The sequence below is a fragment of the Engraulis encrasicolus genome, chromosome 21 (genome assembly GCF_034702125.1).
Source record: "Engraulis encrasicolus isolate BLACKSEA-1 chromosome 21, IST_EnEncr_1.0, whole genome shotgun sequence".
NCBI classification, from domain to species: Eukaryota; Metazoa; Chordata; class Actinopteri; order Clupeiformes; family Engraulidae; genus Engraulis; species Engraulis encrasicolus.
Window position 1 is genome coordinate 12,463,621 of NC_085877.1, and position 18,044 is coordinate 12,481,664.

Consider the following 18,044-nt stretch of genomic DNA (forward strand, 5'->3'; position numbering starts at 1 on the left):
TCCACCTCCTCCTCTTCTTCTCTGTCCTCCTCCTCCACGGCCTTGCTGCTCTGGCTCCTGGCATTCTTCTACCACCCCACCAACAGAGGGCACCAAAGGACACAGCAGTGGGTAGGTCTGGCAGCATCGAAGCGACTAGTGCGTGTGTTTGTGTATGTGTGTGTGTGAAGGAGAGATAGAGAAAAGGAAAGGGGTTCGTGTATGTGCGTGTGTGTGTGTGTGTGCGCGTGTGTGCGTGCGCTGTGTGTGTGTTGATGCCTGAGGGTGGCCGTGTGTGAAAAAGTGTTTGTGTGTGAGCATGTGTGTGTTTGATGGTGAGAAAGAATGTATGTGTGTGCATTGTGTGAGAGCGAAGGTGTGACTGCTTATTCATCTGTGAGTATGTGTATGCACGTTTTATGTGTGAGAATAAATATGTGTGTGTGTGTTGAGAGTGCATGCGCTATGTATGTGTGAGAGTATGTAATATGTGTGAGAGGATGTACTATGTGTGGAAGGATGTGTGTGAGAGGGTGTGTGTGTGTGTTGAGATGTGAGAGAAATTATGTGTGTGTGTGTGTGTGTGTGTGTGTGTGTGTGTGTGTGTGTGTGTGTGTGTGTGTGTGTGTGTGTGTGTGTGTGTGTGTGTGTGTGTGTGTGTGTGTGTGTGTGTGCGTGTGTGTGTGTTGAGATGTCGACAGAGAAAGTGTGTGAGTGTGCAATATGTACAGGGGTTAGACAAAAAACCCTGAAACACCAGGCTTTAGACCACAACAATATCTATACCCGGCCTAATGTGTCTGATAGTATGTACAGTATGTGTGTGTGAAATGTTGAGAGAGAAAGTGTGTGTGTGTTTGTGTGAGAGTATGTAACATGTCATGTGTTACAGTATGTATGTGTGTGTGAGGTGTTGAGAGAGACAGTGTGCGTGTTTATGTGTGAGAGTGAGAAGAGTGTGTTATGGGGCCTCCTAAGACCAATCATTTGCAAGGCATTACAAAGAGGGTCAGCACGAGTTCAACCGTTTTTTAAACCTCGCCGCAAATATCTACACGGCCAGTTGGAGGAGCAGGTGTGTCTGGCTGGCTGGCTGGAGGTGTGCGTGTGTGCGTGTGTGTTTATATGTGAGAGAGAGAGAGAGAGAGAGCGAGAGTGTGTCCATGTACGTATGTGAGTGTGTTTCTTCGTGTCTTAAGTCTATACTTGGAGAGTCAGAGAGACTATTAGAGAGAGAGAGAGAGAGAGCGAGAGAGAGAGAGAGAGAGAGAGAGAGAGAGAGAGAAATGGAGCGAGCGAGTGCGTGCATTTGCCTGTGTGTACTTAGGGAGGCCGAGTGAAGATGTGCACACTTTACCCCAAGCCAAACAGGAGGCCTCCTGGTATGCACCCCTGAACACCAGGCTTTACTGCCAGGGGTCAACATGCCAAATCCCTGATTAAAGCAACAGAAAGTGGGTTTTCGTGTCCCATCGCTAGAAACATTTTCGAAGTGGAATCGCCCTCCATTCAGAAACTACAGAGAGACGGCGAGCACATTTTTAAAAAAATCTATATTGGCCATGATATAGGCATAGCTGCTGAATTGGCAATAAAAACAAAAAAAAAACAAAAAAACAGAGAAGGCCCCGCTGATTCAAAATCTGACTTAGTTTCTTTCTTTGTTTTCCATGTTTGTATTTCTTAACTGCAGTCCGTGTCTTTTATTATTTGCAGTGTCTGTATTTGTTTTAATATTTAGTCTGTATTTTTGTGTTTTATCTTGATTGGTGTGATATCTTGTTTGCCTTATTTAAAAGTTTCACTTGATAGAGTAGACATTCAAAATGTACTTAGTGCGGTTTATATCTTCCGGAGCGTGGCTCAGCTTAAGTTCATCCTGGTAAAAGTTCATGAACCACTGAAACCAAAACAATGCTTTAGGTTGGAAAAAGTACTTGTAAATGTTGGTTTTACAGCACATTGTGACCAACTCTCTCCAGTTAAAAAAATGAACCCTATAGCAAACAGCACATGGTCAGTTTCAGACATAGCAACAACAACCGAAATGGTAATAAAAAATAGTCTTGAACTTTTGCATGCCTCATTTCCATCTGCACATAGTTTGACTTTGCAGGGTGTCAGACTTTACATTGAGTCCAGTCCTCGTGCAATGTTTGTTTGCCCAGCTTAGCTTTGCCCAGAATAGCCTCGGTGGGTCTCTGCAGACCCCCTGCTTGCTCGCTTACTTGCTTGTTTGTTTGTTGTGGTGATTGATTAGTAATTGATTTTCTCCCCCCCCGGTGGTGCTTGTTGGATGGTTTGTGTTGCCAGGAACACGTGCAGCGAGCGTGGGGTGACCTGAGGAGTCTGTGTTGGCGACCGGTGACGACACCTCAACCACCACCTCCTCATCCACCTCCTGGGGCGCGTGAGGAGGCCACGGCTGACGTGCTCTGCTCGTCCTCGTCTTCGTCCTCGAAGCTGCTCCTGTTGCGTCTCCTCCTCAACCTCGCCATCTTCTGCCCGGCTCCGTGTGACATCACCGTCTTACAACTCATTCGAAAGGTAACGGTATTTGTCTGGTGTCAAAGGAACGGAATTCTAAGCATTTCCTTCTAAGCATTCCCATCCTTAATTTCCTCCCTTAATGTCCATTGGGATCGATAAAGTAGCTCTGCTCTACTCTAAACTCTTAATGGTTAAGGGGGTTAGCTTTGGATCAGATGTGTTGCAGGTTTGAATTAATATAATATAATTAAGGTGTATTCTTATACCTTCACCCATGGTTAATGTAACCTTGAGCAAGGCACCAATCCCCAGATTGCTCCAGGGACTGTAACCAAGAGCCTGTAATTACTGTAAGTCACTTTGGATAAAAGCGTCAGCTAAGTATAACTTGATTGTAGTGGATAAATATGGTGGCCCAGAGAATGTACGTATCTCCAGGTTCCCAATTGGGCTGTCGCGATAACTGCATAAATGAATCACCTGAGATGCCCAGTGTGGTGTCATGTTGGGCCACCGCCACCACCGATATCACTGCATACAGTGCTGTTGAGACGCAATGGTTCACCACCGGAGAAATTCCCTAACCATAACATCCCTAGTTCCAAAGGAAATCTCTCCAAAGTTGCAGTAAAGAACACCTGTTGCTTACAGTGTACATATAGACCATTTTCAAAGCCTACGGCATGACTGACTGCATTGTTCGCTCAAAACAAAGCCGCTGGACACACACACACACACACACACACACACACACACACACACACACACACACACACACACACACACACACACACACACACACACACACACACACACACACACACACACACACACACACACACAGTGCAGACCCTGAAGAGAGAAGATATGCCGTCCTGTTGTGTATATGATTATACCAGTATAGATTCTAAAATAGGCCATTCCAGAAGTTTAGGAGATGTGGTTACAAGTAATTAAACCTACTGACTGGACTGAGGACATTGACAGGAATGCCCGAGTTTGTGGCGTCCACTTCATATCTGAAGTTATCGTGACCATCCATTTTCTTATCTCGGGTCTATAATTCTTAACCAACTGAGCAGCCCATGAACCTCTTGCGCTAGCGTTGCCCCTGTCCCCGCGCACACAAACCTTGTATGTGAATGTTCCGTTACAATGTGCATGTAGTAGTTCTTTGCCTCAGCCAGGATGCACGAGAGTATCTGCAGACAGTAATCAGGCTTCTATTCAACCTGTTTAGTCATACAATTGATACAAAATGTAACATTATAGTCAGGTTTCAAAGGAAGTATATTCTAAGTGACTGGACATCTTTTTTTTGGATTTTTCAAAACGTTCTTTTTTTTTTCTCCGAAAGGTTTATTCGCTTTTTGAAACGTAACACAGAAGTCTAGTCAGGTTTCAAAGGAACTAAATTGTAAGGAACTGGAAATCTTTTTTTCAGCTTTGAAAATGTTTTTATCTTTCATGCAGAAGCCTTCCCGACTGCCTTACGAGGCCCAACCAGGAGCTATGCTTATGTGACTCCTCTGTCTACCGTGAGCGAGATGAATGAGACGCTAGTTTCCATTCAACTGATTTGCATCGGTTATGCACATTTTTCAGACGGCAAAAGATCAGGCATTTCAGGCTTTCTCGAGTCGAGCATTTTCAAATGCACGTTGACAAAGATGGATGGAAAGCGACTACTGATGTGTATGCCTGGGTTTCTGAAATGCCTGCCTGGGTTTCTATGTGCCCCAGACAGAGCATGTGACTGGTGTCTGACCCTGTGGCTGTGGCTGTGGCGGGCGCTGAACCTCAGCGCACAGGAGTGATTGATTGCAGAGCGCACACTGTTACAATAGATTAGACCTGAATTAATTGGAACCAGCCACAGCAGATGGGGAAGTAACTGAAGGTATTGGAACAAAGTTGCCTTCCAAAAACATGAATTCCACTCCCCCCACCACTGCTCCTGACTGTGTGCTCTCGTTTTAAACCTATAGATGCAAAAGTAACTGAACATATTGGAACATATTCCAAATGCAAAATTCTGCTCCACCACAGCCCCTGACTATTGCATGGTCTCATTCTAAGCCTGATTCTATGGCCTGTTTGCCATATACGCCCCTGATATAATTTTAATGTTATGCCGTTTCATATGAAATATGGCATGTTTTGTAAAGCAATCTTAGAAATGACATTTGCAATACAATTAAGTTGTGCTCTAGTGATGGTGGGCTCTACTATAAAGGTGGCCACCTTCAATATAGGCCTAAAGTGCAGGAGGAAATCCTGGTTTGTGTTTACAGTACTAGTATCTGTGCTAAAAGTGTTCAGGGGGATATGAGGCGTGTAGTGTACTTTACTAGTTAGCCAATAGGCAGCACAGTACAGCACAACGTAGCACAGCATCGGAGGTGTTAAAAGTAAAAGTGAAAAAGAAACAGTTTCCTTCCAAGACAGGTACAGTAACTTATGAGTTACAAGTAGACATGTGCACTTGTCCTACAATCAGCTGACTCCACACTGGTTGAATCAAGTTTGTGGTGGGTTCTTGTTAGTTTTTTATTGTTGTTTTTTTTTCAGTAACAAAACAGTTAATCTATCTCATTTGTTTTAATGTGGTAAATGGTGTAACAGCTTCGCAATATCATGTGCTAGTGCTGTTCTTACAACATGAATTTACTTTTACTTTTCAGGGATTAAAGTTTTCCGTCGCTACGACGGAATTCCGTCAACTGGAGTTTCGTTTGGACGGATTTCCGTCCGTATAATTTATGTCAATTAATTTACAATTTTTACTTTCCAACTGAACTCAAATCGAGAGCACTCCTGGTCATGAGAAGGGGACGAGAGGTGTGTTTGGTGTAGGCCTACGGATGTAGTTAGGCTACACTCCACCATTGGCGGTGTGATACAACATTCACTCATCAGTAGCCTAGTTTTGGGTCATCCCCTGTTCTTCCGTGTTCCAAAAAAAGTACACGAGCGGTCTACAATTCTGTGGCAGCGCAACGCGAGAGATTAAATAAATAAATAACCAAAATTGTTGCTGATGGCAGAAAAGAAAATAATTGTAATACAATGTATAAAGTGCAGTGACGTTTCCATATCATTGCACCTGCCGTGGCAGATATTTAGAAAAAAAAAATGAATAGTTTACTTCGACTGCGTATGATGTCCTTTTCATGAAGGGTTTGCCTTTTAAGCATTGTGACTCTTACTAGCATTATTCATAGCCCCAATGGGACGACTATGGCAGCTAACTAGGATAGCCTACCATGCGTTTCATCCTCAAAGTTCAGCGCGTTTGACTGGCTGCGTGTGGAGCTAGTTGTCTTTTTGACAACGGATAATTCACAGTCTCATCTGTACTCATAGCAGATTAACTTTGTTGTTGCCGATATATATATTCAAGAAATAAGTTAAAAATGGGTTGCATTTGGGTCACGGATATAGCTATCCCTGGCAGAGCCAATTTATGCCACGTCTTGTTCTGGGAAGCAGTGTTCTGATGGGTGGACTCATGGTCGATAAATGCCGTTTCGACGTTTGTTTCACTTTCAAGGCTGGTTACTGTGTGACGCTATTTCTGTGTGCGCGCTTGTTTTTGAGTGGCTCAACGTCTGTGCCCATCTTCTCGGACTATGCGTTTCGTTTGAGTTCAGTTAGCCTATTTGCGCACTGCGCACTCAGGACTGATGGGTGGGTGATTTGCCTTGATTCGAGTGGAAAGCTGCGCGACAAGGAAAGTGTGTTACTTTTGTAAACGATAGACGTATGTCTGTGACTGTCGTGTCTGCTGCGTCCTGTCAGCTTGTAGAACACGTGCGCATAGGAAGAATCGGGGACGTTTTTTTAAATCAATGGTAAGCGTGTGCTTGGCACCGCACATCGAGAAGCAAAAAAGTAGCCAGTAGTTTTCAAAACGGTAGAACACAGAGGTAGACATACCGCACCCTGTTTGTAAACGTCAACAAGTTATTTGTAACAGGATGAATACTGAAAAAAGGCCGAAGGGTGAAAAACATACAAATAATTAAAGCTAGTTTTCTCCCTCTGATTGCTATGATCAGGGATTTTTAAATGTCAGAAATACAACTGCAAGCAATGCGCACCAGTGCTTTCACCAGAACAGTGTTTGCCCATTCTAATGTGAAAGACAAAATATAGCCTACTACTACAACAAAAAACCCCATAATGGGATCACTCACTGTATCAACACATTGCAATTCCAAGTCAATAATTCTGTGAGATCAGCTACCATTTTGAAGCAGCATTCATTGTGAATCCATTCTGCATGATGTTGTGAACAATTCATAAACAACGGGTAGAAATAAGAGGAAATAACCAAAACATGCCCCAAATTTCAGTTCAATCTTTGCAGTCTGATATAGTATCCATTATCCCTCCACTCTCGGCCAGTTCTAGTCAATCTGGTGAGCGGCCCGCCCTCTTTCCTTTTTTTGTATTTAGAAATTGGCATCTGTAAACATAGCATTGTAGGCCTACATCTGATTGAGCACATCTGATCTAGTACCTACAGGTACACTCATACTGAGTCTATATAGGTCTACTGAGTGTATAATGAATATTCATTGTTCATGTGAAGTGTAAAGATTTATGTTGGTTGAAGTTCTGATTTTGTGGCAGTTTTTGGTATTACTGGCGCCCTCAAGACATAGGCCTATTCTGCTCTAGGCGACTGCCCCGTCTGCCTATGCCGCTGGCTCTGGCACCATTCCTTGCATGTATGTTTCGTCATGAGGGCAGAGCCTGGCTACATTGGTTTTCGTAGGGTTACGGAGTGATACTCGATCGGGTGCCTAACCGGTAAAAAAGTTCAGTCAGATTACTTTTTTTTGCTTTAATCCCTGACTTTTACTTTTGAGGCCTCTGCACAGAAAAGCACAGGCCACTGCTTGGGGCCCCTGAGCCACTTAGAATCCTGTTTTCAAGTGTTGTGCTTTTGCTTGGGGCCCCATGAAAATCTAGAATCACCACTTGATGCTGCCGCCACCCAGGTCAGGTGTAAAATGCAAGGGGCCCACACACATATGTGTATATGAGTACTGCACAGCATTGTGTTGGATATTGGATACATGTGCATTCCTCATGTGCATAAATGTAAAAGAATGGATATAAACTGCAGAATAACGCTGTAGTCAAATACAAAGTTACTGTACCAAACCAAAATTTGCATTATAAGTGTCTTAACAAATTACAAAAAAATCACTCAGTATAAATGTAAAAAATGGACATAACAGCAGGAGAAGGCTATTTTTATCCTGTGGAAATCGAGTCATTGTGTGCCAGAATTTTTATAAATACAGCATGGCTTTTTTCTTGCAGCTCAAAGTAGCTCAAGCGCTACTTTAAGTGGGAATAATTTAGAACATCATCTCAGATTCCTATGGTGGTATTAATTACACATTTGACATCCATTCATTCTAAATCTGTAACAGGGAAGGGACACCTGAAAGTGGAGAATACCTGAAGGATGATGATGACATACAGTACATGACTGGATAGGTCATAGGGCATACAGGGCATTTGCACAGAGGACTGTTAGTGTTTTTTGGCCTGGCCTCACCCTCAATGGTAACAGTCCTCATGCCACTACAGAGGCCTGATACAAATGAAGCATTTTTGGCTGTTGCAGTCAACATAGCTCATATTACTTTACTTTAATGTCGTCATATGCTTCATTGTCTCTGGATGCCTGGTGGACTAGACTCCACTGAAAATGCCCTACCCAGTTTTTTTTATCCTAGCCCAGTCATGATGGTATCCCACATTCAATTTTGGAGGGGAAAAACAGATATTATATCATAAAGCATTCTTCCTGATACCTTTGACACATTCTTGAACTGTGATATCTCCCCCCAGTTCCCAGAAATGTGACTGAACTCTCTGCCAATTGGAAAAACAGGAAAAGGAAATCACCTTTCTGTCCCAAGGTTTATAGAGAAGACTCACCTTTGCGGCTCAGTGTTTTATGATAGCGGCAGATACTCTTGTTAACTTTCGCTTTTACGTCAGCGGACTGGGAAGTGTGGAAAACCAAGAGTGGAATAATTTCGATAGGAGATATCAGTGACTCAGCCTCAAGGAAATAGCACTGCTGACCCTAAGACCTTAAAAGCTTATAAAGAGGTGTGCAACTGGAATTCATAGTGTTCTGTTTTGGAAGTTGAAATTCTGGGCCAAGTTTTAGTTAAGGTTGGTCTCATGCAAAGCATCTTGGGAGATATACTGTTCATGCTAGCACATGAATATATGTACATTTCAATAAATGAATGTGCGATTTAAGTATGAAGACATAAAGTAATCTTACATCAGATATGGATACATTTACATTTTTAAGGCTACTAATACAATGGACTTTCCCTTTACACGTTACAAATTGATTGTCATGTGTGCATAGATCATCAAAGTATTATGCGTACTGTAGGTAAATAAACTGATACCCATGATTTCAACTAAAACCTATGCACCTTGTGAAAACCACGTCAACGTAGTAGGCTACTTTTCCATGCTATTAGGCTAAATAAACGATGACGTAAAATGATGTAATTATAAATAAAACCTGGGCATAAACATAGTGGTCCATAAAACTGCCAGTCTGAGCTGGAAAGAAACCAGGTCAGTCCTGTGGCCAGTCCTCCTCTCTTTATGTGTGTCTGCATTGTGAGTGATTTGCAGATAGTTAACGCCCTACTGAGACGATGGAAAAGGACATGGAGCATTACAGTAATTGAGAACAGGCGTGACTAAAATGATCAGCAATAGCATTTCAGTAATGAGCATCGGCGAGCGAAAAACTGTCAGAACTAGCATTGTAGTTATTGAGAATTAGTGAGAGGAAAAACTGTCAGAACTAGCATTGTAGTCATTGAGAATTAGTGAGAGGAAAAACTGTCAGAAATAGCATTACAGTAATTGACAATAGGTGAGAGAAAAAATGTCATTGTTATGGAAGATATTTCTGACGTGAACAAAATGAAATATGAGCTTGTAAGGAATATCTACGTTTTAACAAGAAACCAGGCATTTTGTGTCTGATTTTAAGCTGACCTGCATCCTCTTCATATCGACATGTTCTACAGTGACTCAAACATCTCGTCTCATCCTTCTTACTTTATCTCCCAGAAATCATACAACAATGACACTTGCAATATGATCAATACCTCGATCAACGTAATCAATTAGGCTGGTGCCGTTGGGTGATGACAATGCGGAGATGTTAGGTCAAGGGTGTAGCTATCAATAGTGTTAGGAGGCCCATGAGTACGGATGATATTTCCCCGTTGCACCATCACATGGAACAGACTCATACTGAACTCTGGCCCCTGAAACGGGTCCTTGAGGAAATAGGCCCTCATATCAGCCTAGCTTACAAGCATTTCAGTTGACTTTATTTCATGGATAATATGCATAACCCTTCCTCGCATTTGTGATGAGTTTACAAAAAAATACCTGTATTTCTATAAAATTGTGTGAATTTTAATATCAGCTCATCTCATATCGTTTGCACTTGACTTGTTGTACGTGATGATACAGTAACATTTAAGTGGCTTTTTGATTGTGATTAGTTGGAGAAAATACTACTTAAAATGGAAGTTTCACAGATTTTTGTAATGGCGTTCAGAGGGTTTTGTGTCTGACCTCTTCATATGAGTGATTCTACGATTCCCCTACGCTTTTGGCAAAAGGAAAATGTCAATTATCAGTATTTTTTTTCAACTAAATGACCTAGATGTTTCCATAGTGTATATATTTAAGTTTCCAAACAAACAAATTACCAAGCTTAATCTTAAATCATTTGATAAATACTGTAATGAAAGCGAACATTTGCTTAATTATTTTGTCAACAGTGTTATGGACAAATACTATGTCATTTCAAACATATATAAAAATACTACAGAGTTGAAACAATATATGTTTGAAAGTGCTTATGTCCCTTAGCAGTAATGTTGTCTTTAATCTGTGCAACTGATATAGAAAATGTGATTGTTGAGCTTCATAAGTAAGATTTTATGAGTCACTGTGATACAGACTGACACATTTTTCATCATAAATCCCTGTAACGTCTGATTTGAATATAGTCACCCTCCTTACACAAGACTTCCTTCTCCAGAGATAATCCCTAGTGTATGTTCATAGGATTTTTCCAACACATAAGGGATCAATAGCGCAAAAACACTTTCAAAACACTCAACGGTGTTACGGTCAACAGTGCAGAGGAACAAGTCGGCACTTTTTTAGGAGAAAAAACAGAGCAGACAAACCCATCTCCCTAGAACACAAATTATTTAGTTTGTTTGTCTGTCAATATGGATATAAATTGGCAAAAACATACTCCTCCTCAACTGTCATCAGTGTTGCCAGATTGGGCTGGTTCCCGGCCAATTGGGCTGCTTAGGATGGCCGGGTGCGGGTAAAAATGGCATCTATCAGAAAAACCTTCCCACTGCCATATAAATCAATAGAATTGGGCGGGTTTTTAGGGCGGATTTTGATCACTTTTTGGGCTGGAAATCATCAGCCTCATCTGGCAACCCTGACTGTCATACTTAATTGTAACACCATTGACGGTAACACCGTTGACATTTCAGCCATTTTTATGGTGTTGTGCTAACTGAGGACCTCAGAAGTTCCACCACAACACCTTAATCAATTCATGTATCTGTATGCTTTATCTGTGTTTTTCTACATGTGATTTCTAATACAGATTCTTATGAATATGTTGATAACACCGTTGACAGACAATTTTCCCGCTATGAGAACATGAAAAAGAATGGATTAAATTATGGAAGGATGGAGCTCAATATTTACCAAAAAGTCTTCCCGTATCCTGCCAAAGAGGTTATGACATCACGTGATGTTATTCGTATGGCCTAAGACCAAACCATTACTGATTTATGGAGGAGGTTTCAGACTGTGACACCGTTAACACAGTTTTCGTGGACAAAAACAAAATGGCAAATTTCATGTATAATGGAAAGGACAGTGGTCTTTCTGACAGTTTTGTCATATTGTGATGATTACTGTGAATCAACATTTGCAATCGTCTTGGGCAAAACAAGTTTCTTTACATGCTAATATGAAGACTGAATCTGACATTTGGAAAACAGGACGGCATGAAAACGCCCAAAACCAGTATTAAATATTCATTCTTGCTGAGGGAAATAATGCTATGTCTACACTTTCTGTATTATATGAAAGATAAATGTTTTCTAATGTCCAAAACATCATTGGATGCAGTTAATAGTTAGTGGAATTGCCAAATAAAATCCACGGACTTAAAAGTGTAGGCGAATTAGAGAATCACTCATATACTGCATGTACTCCAAACGTCCCAGCGTAAGCCGGCTAATGTTCAACTGCGGTCCAATACCATGTCACAAAAAGTCACAAAAAGTCTTGTTTTGATCAAATTGACTCCTGTAACAGACCAATTGTGATGACACTCAACGGTTATAGACTCTTGGTGATGAAAATGGCAAGAATATTTGAGACCCAATTTTACTGGTGAACATGTTGAGGCGCTGAGATAGCTTGTGGATTGGGTAAACTGCAGTGGAGGACGTAAACCGTATTCACAAACACCTGCATTATTATGTCCTGTGTGTGTATATTGATGACAGGTGCTAGCTCTAGTTCGTTAGCACAGCTGCTGCCATACTTCCCCAAGGCTGCAGGTGTGGCTTGGGTACGCTGCTGTATTCCACACAACACTGGGCGTGTCTTGGTGACCGGACACAGAGGTTTCAGAGGTTACCTGTCAGCTAACTGTTAAAAGCACTACGCACACACACACACACACACACACACACACACACACACACACACACACACACACACACACACACACACACAGTAACGCACTCTTGCATAACCTACCATATACAGAAGGGAAACATCCTGACTTAAAAGGATAAAACGCTTGGTACTTTCCATACTTGATTGAAACATTTTCATTGAAACATACCTCACCACTTGCTACAAACAGATAGTGCTAAGAGATATAGTTGGTAAAACAATTCACTTTTGTACCTCCTATTAGAAGAGAAACACACTAAACAAATAGCAAACACAGGAGCCTGTGATTATGGATGCACACATACAGTATGGATCATCTGTTTGCTTGCTATTGTGCATGTTCTAATCTTTTTCCAGCCCGAGGTCGATGGAGTCTTCTCGGAAGGACCTGTGTATTTTAGTTTGGCGTTAAATTTCACAGTTTTCACCTGACGAGGCCTCCCAAGAACAGTAACTCTATCCCCTCTCTCTTTCTCTCTCTCTCCCTTTCCATCTCCATAGTGCTTACTTGGCATATTTGTCATCTCCATGATGCTTCCTGTCACTGACATTTGTCACACACACACACACACACACACACACACACACACACACACACACACACACACACACACACACACAGACACACACACGGACACACACACATTCCCCAAGGCCACAGGGGACGACCGGACATCGAGAGCGCCACACACACTCTGACATAAGTCATAATTACCGATGTTGCTACCATGTTTTAACTACAGGGTGCACATAGTGGGATGTCATGCTGCTCACAGTCTGGGAGATGTGCCCTCTTTTTGTAAAGAAAAAAAAAAGGAAGAAGGAAAGAAAAGACAAAAATATGACGTCGGTACTCTCTTGGCTTTTCACAAAATGTCAGAGAAGATGATAATTGGGAGGAAATAGAAGAAAAGAGCAAGGGGGGAAATACGTAAAATAACCTGCCTTTTCACTGGTGTCAGAATAGAAGAAGATGATAAAGATGACGACGACGATGATGATGACAATTGCTAAAAAAAAAAAGAGAGAGAAAAAAGAGAGAAAAATAACCAGTTTTGCTTTTCACTAGATATCGGAGCAGAAGAAGAATAAAAAGAAGACGATGGCAGCGAAGGAGGAGGAGTGGGTGGAGAAGATGGAGCTGGAGATGGAAAGAGAGAAGGAAGAGGAGGAGAAGATGGAAGAAGAGGAGGAGGAGGTAGAAGAAGAAGAGAGCCTGAGGTGGGGAGCCGAGTGTCTCCTGGCTGGCGTAGCGTTGAGGTTGAGTAGCGACACCTCGGCCGGTGCCAGGGTTCAGGCAAGGTTGAGGACACTCGAGGACACCCTCTGGAAAGCATTGTGAGCGTCTGTGTTTGTGTACGTGTAGTGTGTGTGTGTGTGTGTGTGTGTGTGTGTGTGTGTGTGTGTGTGTTTGAGTGAGCAAGCTAATGTGTAAGTACGTAAAAATGCCTGTTTGCCCCACTGAAAAGGAAAAAAAGTGAGAATAATTTATTGCAGCGTGAGATTCCTGATGGGGGTAGAAGGGTGTTGTGAAATACGCGCCGGTAGTAAAATCGGGGGCGTTTTTTAAGAGCCCGGGCCATCTGCCCTGCTAGAGCCAGGAGTCAGGTGATGTCTGTTTTCACGCTGTGGCTGTGGGTGAAGTGGGTGCCGGAATGTGAAAAGCCAGGCTCTCTCTCTCTCTCTCTCTCTCTCTCTCTCTCTCTCTCTCTCTCTCTCTCTCTCTCTCTCTCTCTCTCTCTCTCTCTGCAAGGGCTTTCTGTACTCTAAGACCCTGGTAGAAAGGAGAGGATCAGAAAACACAATTTCCATGACGCAATCTTTATTTTCTTGACGAAAAAATATAAATATACAAGTGTACTGTATTTATTTCAACAGTTATGTTTTCATCAATCTTTGTAACACAGCTCCATCAAAATAAATTCCATTTCAAATTTCAAGGAAGAGATAACAATACCATTTCCATAAAGCAATCTTTATTTTTGTAGAAAAATATAAATGTATTTGTTTCACCAACAGAAATGTTTCCATCAGTTTGTAATACATTTCTATAAAAAATACATTCAATTAAAAAGTTCAAGTCTTCTTTACTAATATCATGTTCATTATGTCTGTTGGCTACATAACTAATTCTTTTTGTGTATATCAGAGATTTAAAAAAAAGTTTGTTGGTTTCCATGGCATGTTTCCTTTAAAACATGTCCGGTAAACCAACAGACACTTTTACTGTATGTCTGAGATAGAAGAAAATCAGTTCAAGCCATCTTTGTTGGTTTGATATCTTTCCAGTCAGTTTGATACTATATACCTGCTGTTTTATGTTGAAACAAATGCAGCCTGGGTCGCATGGGATGGAAAGAACAGACAGATGGATGGATTGGAGATGTATTTCTCCAGTGTCCTTTTTCTATCAGGCTTCTGGCTCCTTCCGGGTCTCTCTGAAGGCCTACTGTATCTGTTACAAGACAAGGGGACAGAGGAACACATCAATCAGACAGAGACCTCTGACAACACATGGCTATCAGCCAACAGCTCATCCATCCACCCAGGCTTTTTTTGCAGTTGGGACAATTGAGTATTCAATCTGTCCTACTATTCTTTCTGTGGTCCAGTTTAACCATAGACACAGACCCACAGGCTTAGATCTACATGCAAACAGACACCCCCCCCCCCCATGTAACTTGACGGTAATATACAGCATCTTGTCATCAGTTTACCCAAAGCACATTGCAGCAATACTTCAAATACTTATTTGACAGTAGCACACAGTAAACACTAGACAAGAGATACAAAGGTTACAGTTGAGGCATTTTTGTCTCATGCTGCAACTTGTTTACAGTGGTGTGCAAGCAGCAGTCCCACTAAAATGTCAGTGTCTGAAATATGAATTCATTTAATAGTAAATATTTCTAAATGCAATGCCCATGCTCTGAGGGCACTGCACTGTACAACAAATGAAAGCATGGAGAAAAAAATATATCCAATGTTATTTGTTTTACCAGAAATGTGCCTTTTTATTTTACTGAAAATGGATGGGCTTTAAAGAAAAGATATCAAATCATACGGTAGCTGTTCGTTTAGTGTCAATCTTCAAGACGATGGAAATATTGACAGTACAAATTTACAGTACAACACAAGCAATGCAAATCCATAGGTTGCAGTCATGGTATTTCTCCTCTCGTCGGGCAACTTGTTTACAGCATGTGTCAATGTTGAGATGGCATGAGGTGGCTTCAGGCATGGTCTTCAGAGTTGGAGTTTAGGGGCGAGGCTCCTGTTCCTGCTGAACTGAGCCAGTGGTTTTGGGGAGAACTGTAATCAGCTCAGTAGGCACAGGAGACCCCGTCCTGTCCTGTCCTGCCCCACTCCTGTGGAGACCCCATCCTCACCCAGTCCTGTGAGTGTGTGTGTGTGTGTAGTGAATGAATGTGTCGGAGGAAGAATGTACATTCATTTATCAGTATGCTAGTTTTTACTGCAGCGTGTGTGATTTTTGTCAGTGTCTATTTATATGTTTAGTTTAACTGTACATTGGAGACTACTCAAACGCAATTTCAAACTTCTGTGCTAACACGGTTACATAGATTTTTGACAATAAAGTTCCCTTGACTTGACTTGGGTTGACTGCCTCCCTCTTTATCAGTGACCCAGTCCTGTGTTACTGCCACTCTACCTATCAGGCCACCCAGTCCTGTGTTACTGCCACTCTACCTATCAGGCCACCCAGTCCTGCGTTACTGCCACTCTACCTATCAGGCCACCCAGTCCTGTGTTACTGCCACTCTACCTATCAGGCCACCCAGTCCTGTGTTACTGCCACTCTACCCATCAGGCCACCCGGTCCTGTGTTACTGCCACTCTACCTATCAGGCCACCCAGTCCTGTGTTACTGCCACTCTACCTATCAGGCCACCCAGTCCTGTGTTACTGCCACTCTACCTATCAGGCCACCCAGTCCAGTCCTGACCCTGTGCTGCGCTACTGCCCACCTCTTTATCAATAGACAAACATTTAACACAGCAATCGCCTCTAATACACAGGGTTTTTTTTTAATTGTTTAAATCTGCATCAAGAACTATACAATATCTATAAACCTCTTTACCTTTGACTTTAATTGCTCTGTTATTTAGTCACCAATACCCAGTAAAAAATCGCTTTGAATAAGTCAGACAATGTAATAACAATGTAATAACAATGTAATAGTGTACGTTCACACGGTATACTACTTCTCCATTCATGCCCGTAAGGCTCTCTTAGAGTGAACCGTGGCCTAGTCTACTAAGTTAATTCCCCCAAGTGCTGCACAAATTAGTTGTAATTGGTGTGTGGGAGGGGAGGGCTGAAAATGAAATCCATCAAACTGTACACACTGTCCACCCCTAATCTGTCTGGGGCTCCTAGTGTGTCTGGGAGCACAAAGGGGTAGGTGCGGTAGGTAGGTACATGTAGGTAGACGGGAGACGGTGATCACTCAGTGGAATTGATGTGCAGGTTGGGTAACTCAGTGTCAGACAAGAGAGACATGATGAGACACGCACCAATGACGTAGGACGGCAGGTGGTTTTTTTTTTCTTCCTTCCTTTCCGTGCACTAACGAACGCTCTGAGACAACAACTTAAGAGAACAGATAAGAAGAGATAATGAAGAGGAAGTGATCAAACAAACACTGGGCTCATCCTAACGGCCACGACGCCGCGTCACTTCCCTAAAAAATAACCCTTACACACACGCAAGGATGCCACACACATATGCCACCAACACACAAATTCTCTCTCTCTCTCTCTCTCTCTCTCTCTCTCTCTCTCTCTCTCACACACACACACACACACACACACTTCATTCCTTATTTTTTCCCTGAACTTCCCTCTGGGATCAATAAAGTAACTAATGTAGTTTACACACACACACCGGCACGCGCATGCGCACTGTACACAAGGACACACACACACACACACACATTATGCACATACAGTACTTCCTTCTTTCTCCACACACACTAGCTGTCTTTCTCATAGACACGCTCACCTCTGGAGGCCTGTTCAGACCTTCAAAAAACAATCAGTGCGGTGAGCATTGCATTGTGTTTCCTCGACACTAACTGATGTGACAGGCCCCATGCGAGGCCATGCGAGGCGCACTAATTGGCCCTGTCAGAAGACCCACCAGTGACTGGTGCCCCGTGACAACACACACACACACACTCTAGTGACTGATGCCCCGTGACAACACACACACACACACACACACACTAGTGACTGATGCCGTGTGACAACACATGCACCACACACATATACTTTGTACACACATGCACACACACGCACACTAGTGACTGATGCCCCATGATGACAACACACACACCACTGGGGCCCGCTCACCCACTCTCACCTGAGAGCTCCACAATGCTACCTGACAATCCAACAAGAGCTTCAACTAAGTCGCCTAAAATCATGGTCCAGTAACTCCTTACAGCCCTAGACAATATTTTCATTGTCTTTTTTCCCCCCTCGGCTCCATCTTTCAACAACTTGATGCCACCAACAACTTAAAAAAACAACATTAAAACAGTCGGATGCTATTTTCTTTTCTTTTGTAAAAGTTGTTGGAATGTGATTTTCTTTTAGTTTAATGTCGTTTCTCACCTGGCAGCTCCACAACACTACATGACAATCCAAGCAGGCGTGGCGACCAAGATGTTTACACTCAATTTCATTTCTAAACAATAAAGGGTGTGGCCGACAATGTGTTTTAATTTTCTTTTCTTGTTT

General features: G+C 42.4%; 2 protein-coding genes across 3 annotated transcripts in view; one reads left to right on the plus strand and one right to left on the minus strand.

Annotated features, from left to right (window-relative positions):
• The window catches only part of fancc (FA complementation group C), a 72,656-nt gene extending 58,292 nt beyond the window's left edge, over positions 1–14,364 (plus strand). Inside the window, exons 13-15 of the mRNA XM_063186208.1 lie at positions 1–111; positions 2,293–2,526; positions 13,349–14,364. The exon at positions 1–111 is cut by the window's left edge and continues 151 nt beyond it. Coding sequence (XP_063042278.1) covers positions 1–111; positions 2,293–2,526; positions 13,349–13,621 — 618 coding nt within the window. The 3' untranslated portion in view covers positions 13,622–14,364. The remainder of the gene's footprint in view (positions 112–2,292; positions 2,527–13,348) is intronic.
• Positions 14,365–14,462: 98 nt separating this feature from the next.
• Positions 14,463–18,044, minus strand: part of aopep (aminopeptidase O (putative)) — a 131,669-nt gene continuing 128,087 nt past the window's right edge. For both annotated transcript variants that reach the window (XM_063186207.1, XM_063186206.1), the window contains exon 17: positions 14,463–14,734. The gene's annotated coding sequence lies outside the window, so the exon portion shown is untranslated. The remainder of the gene's footprint in view (positions 14,735–18,044) is intronic.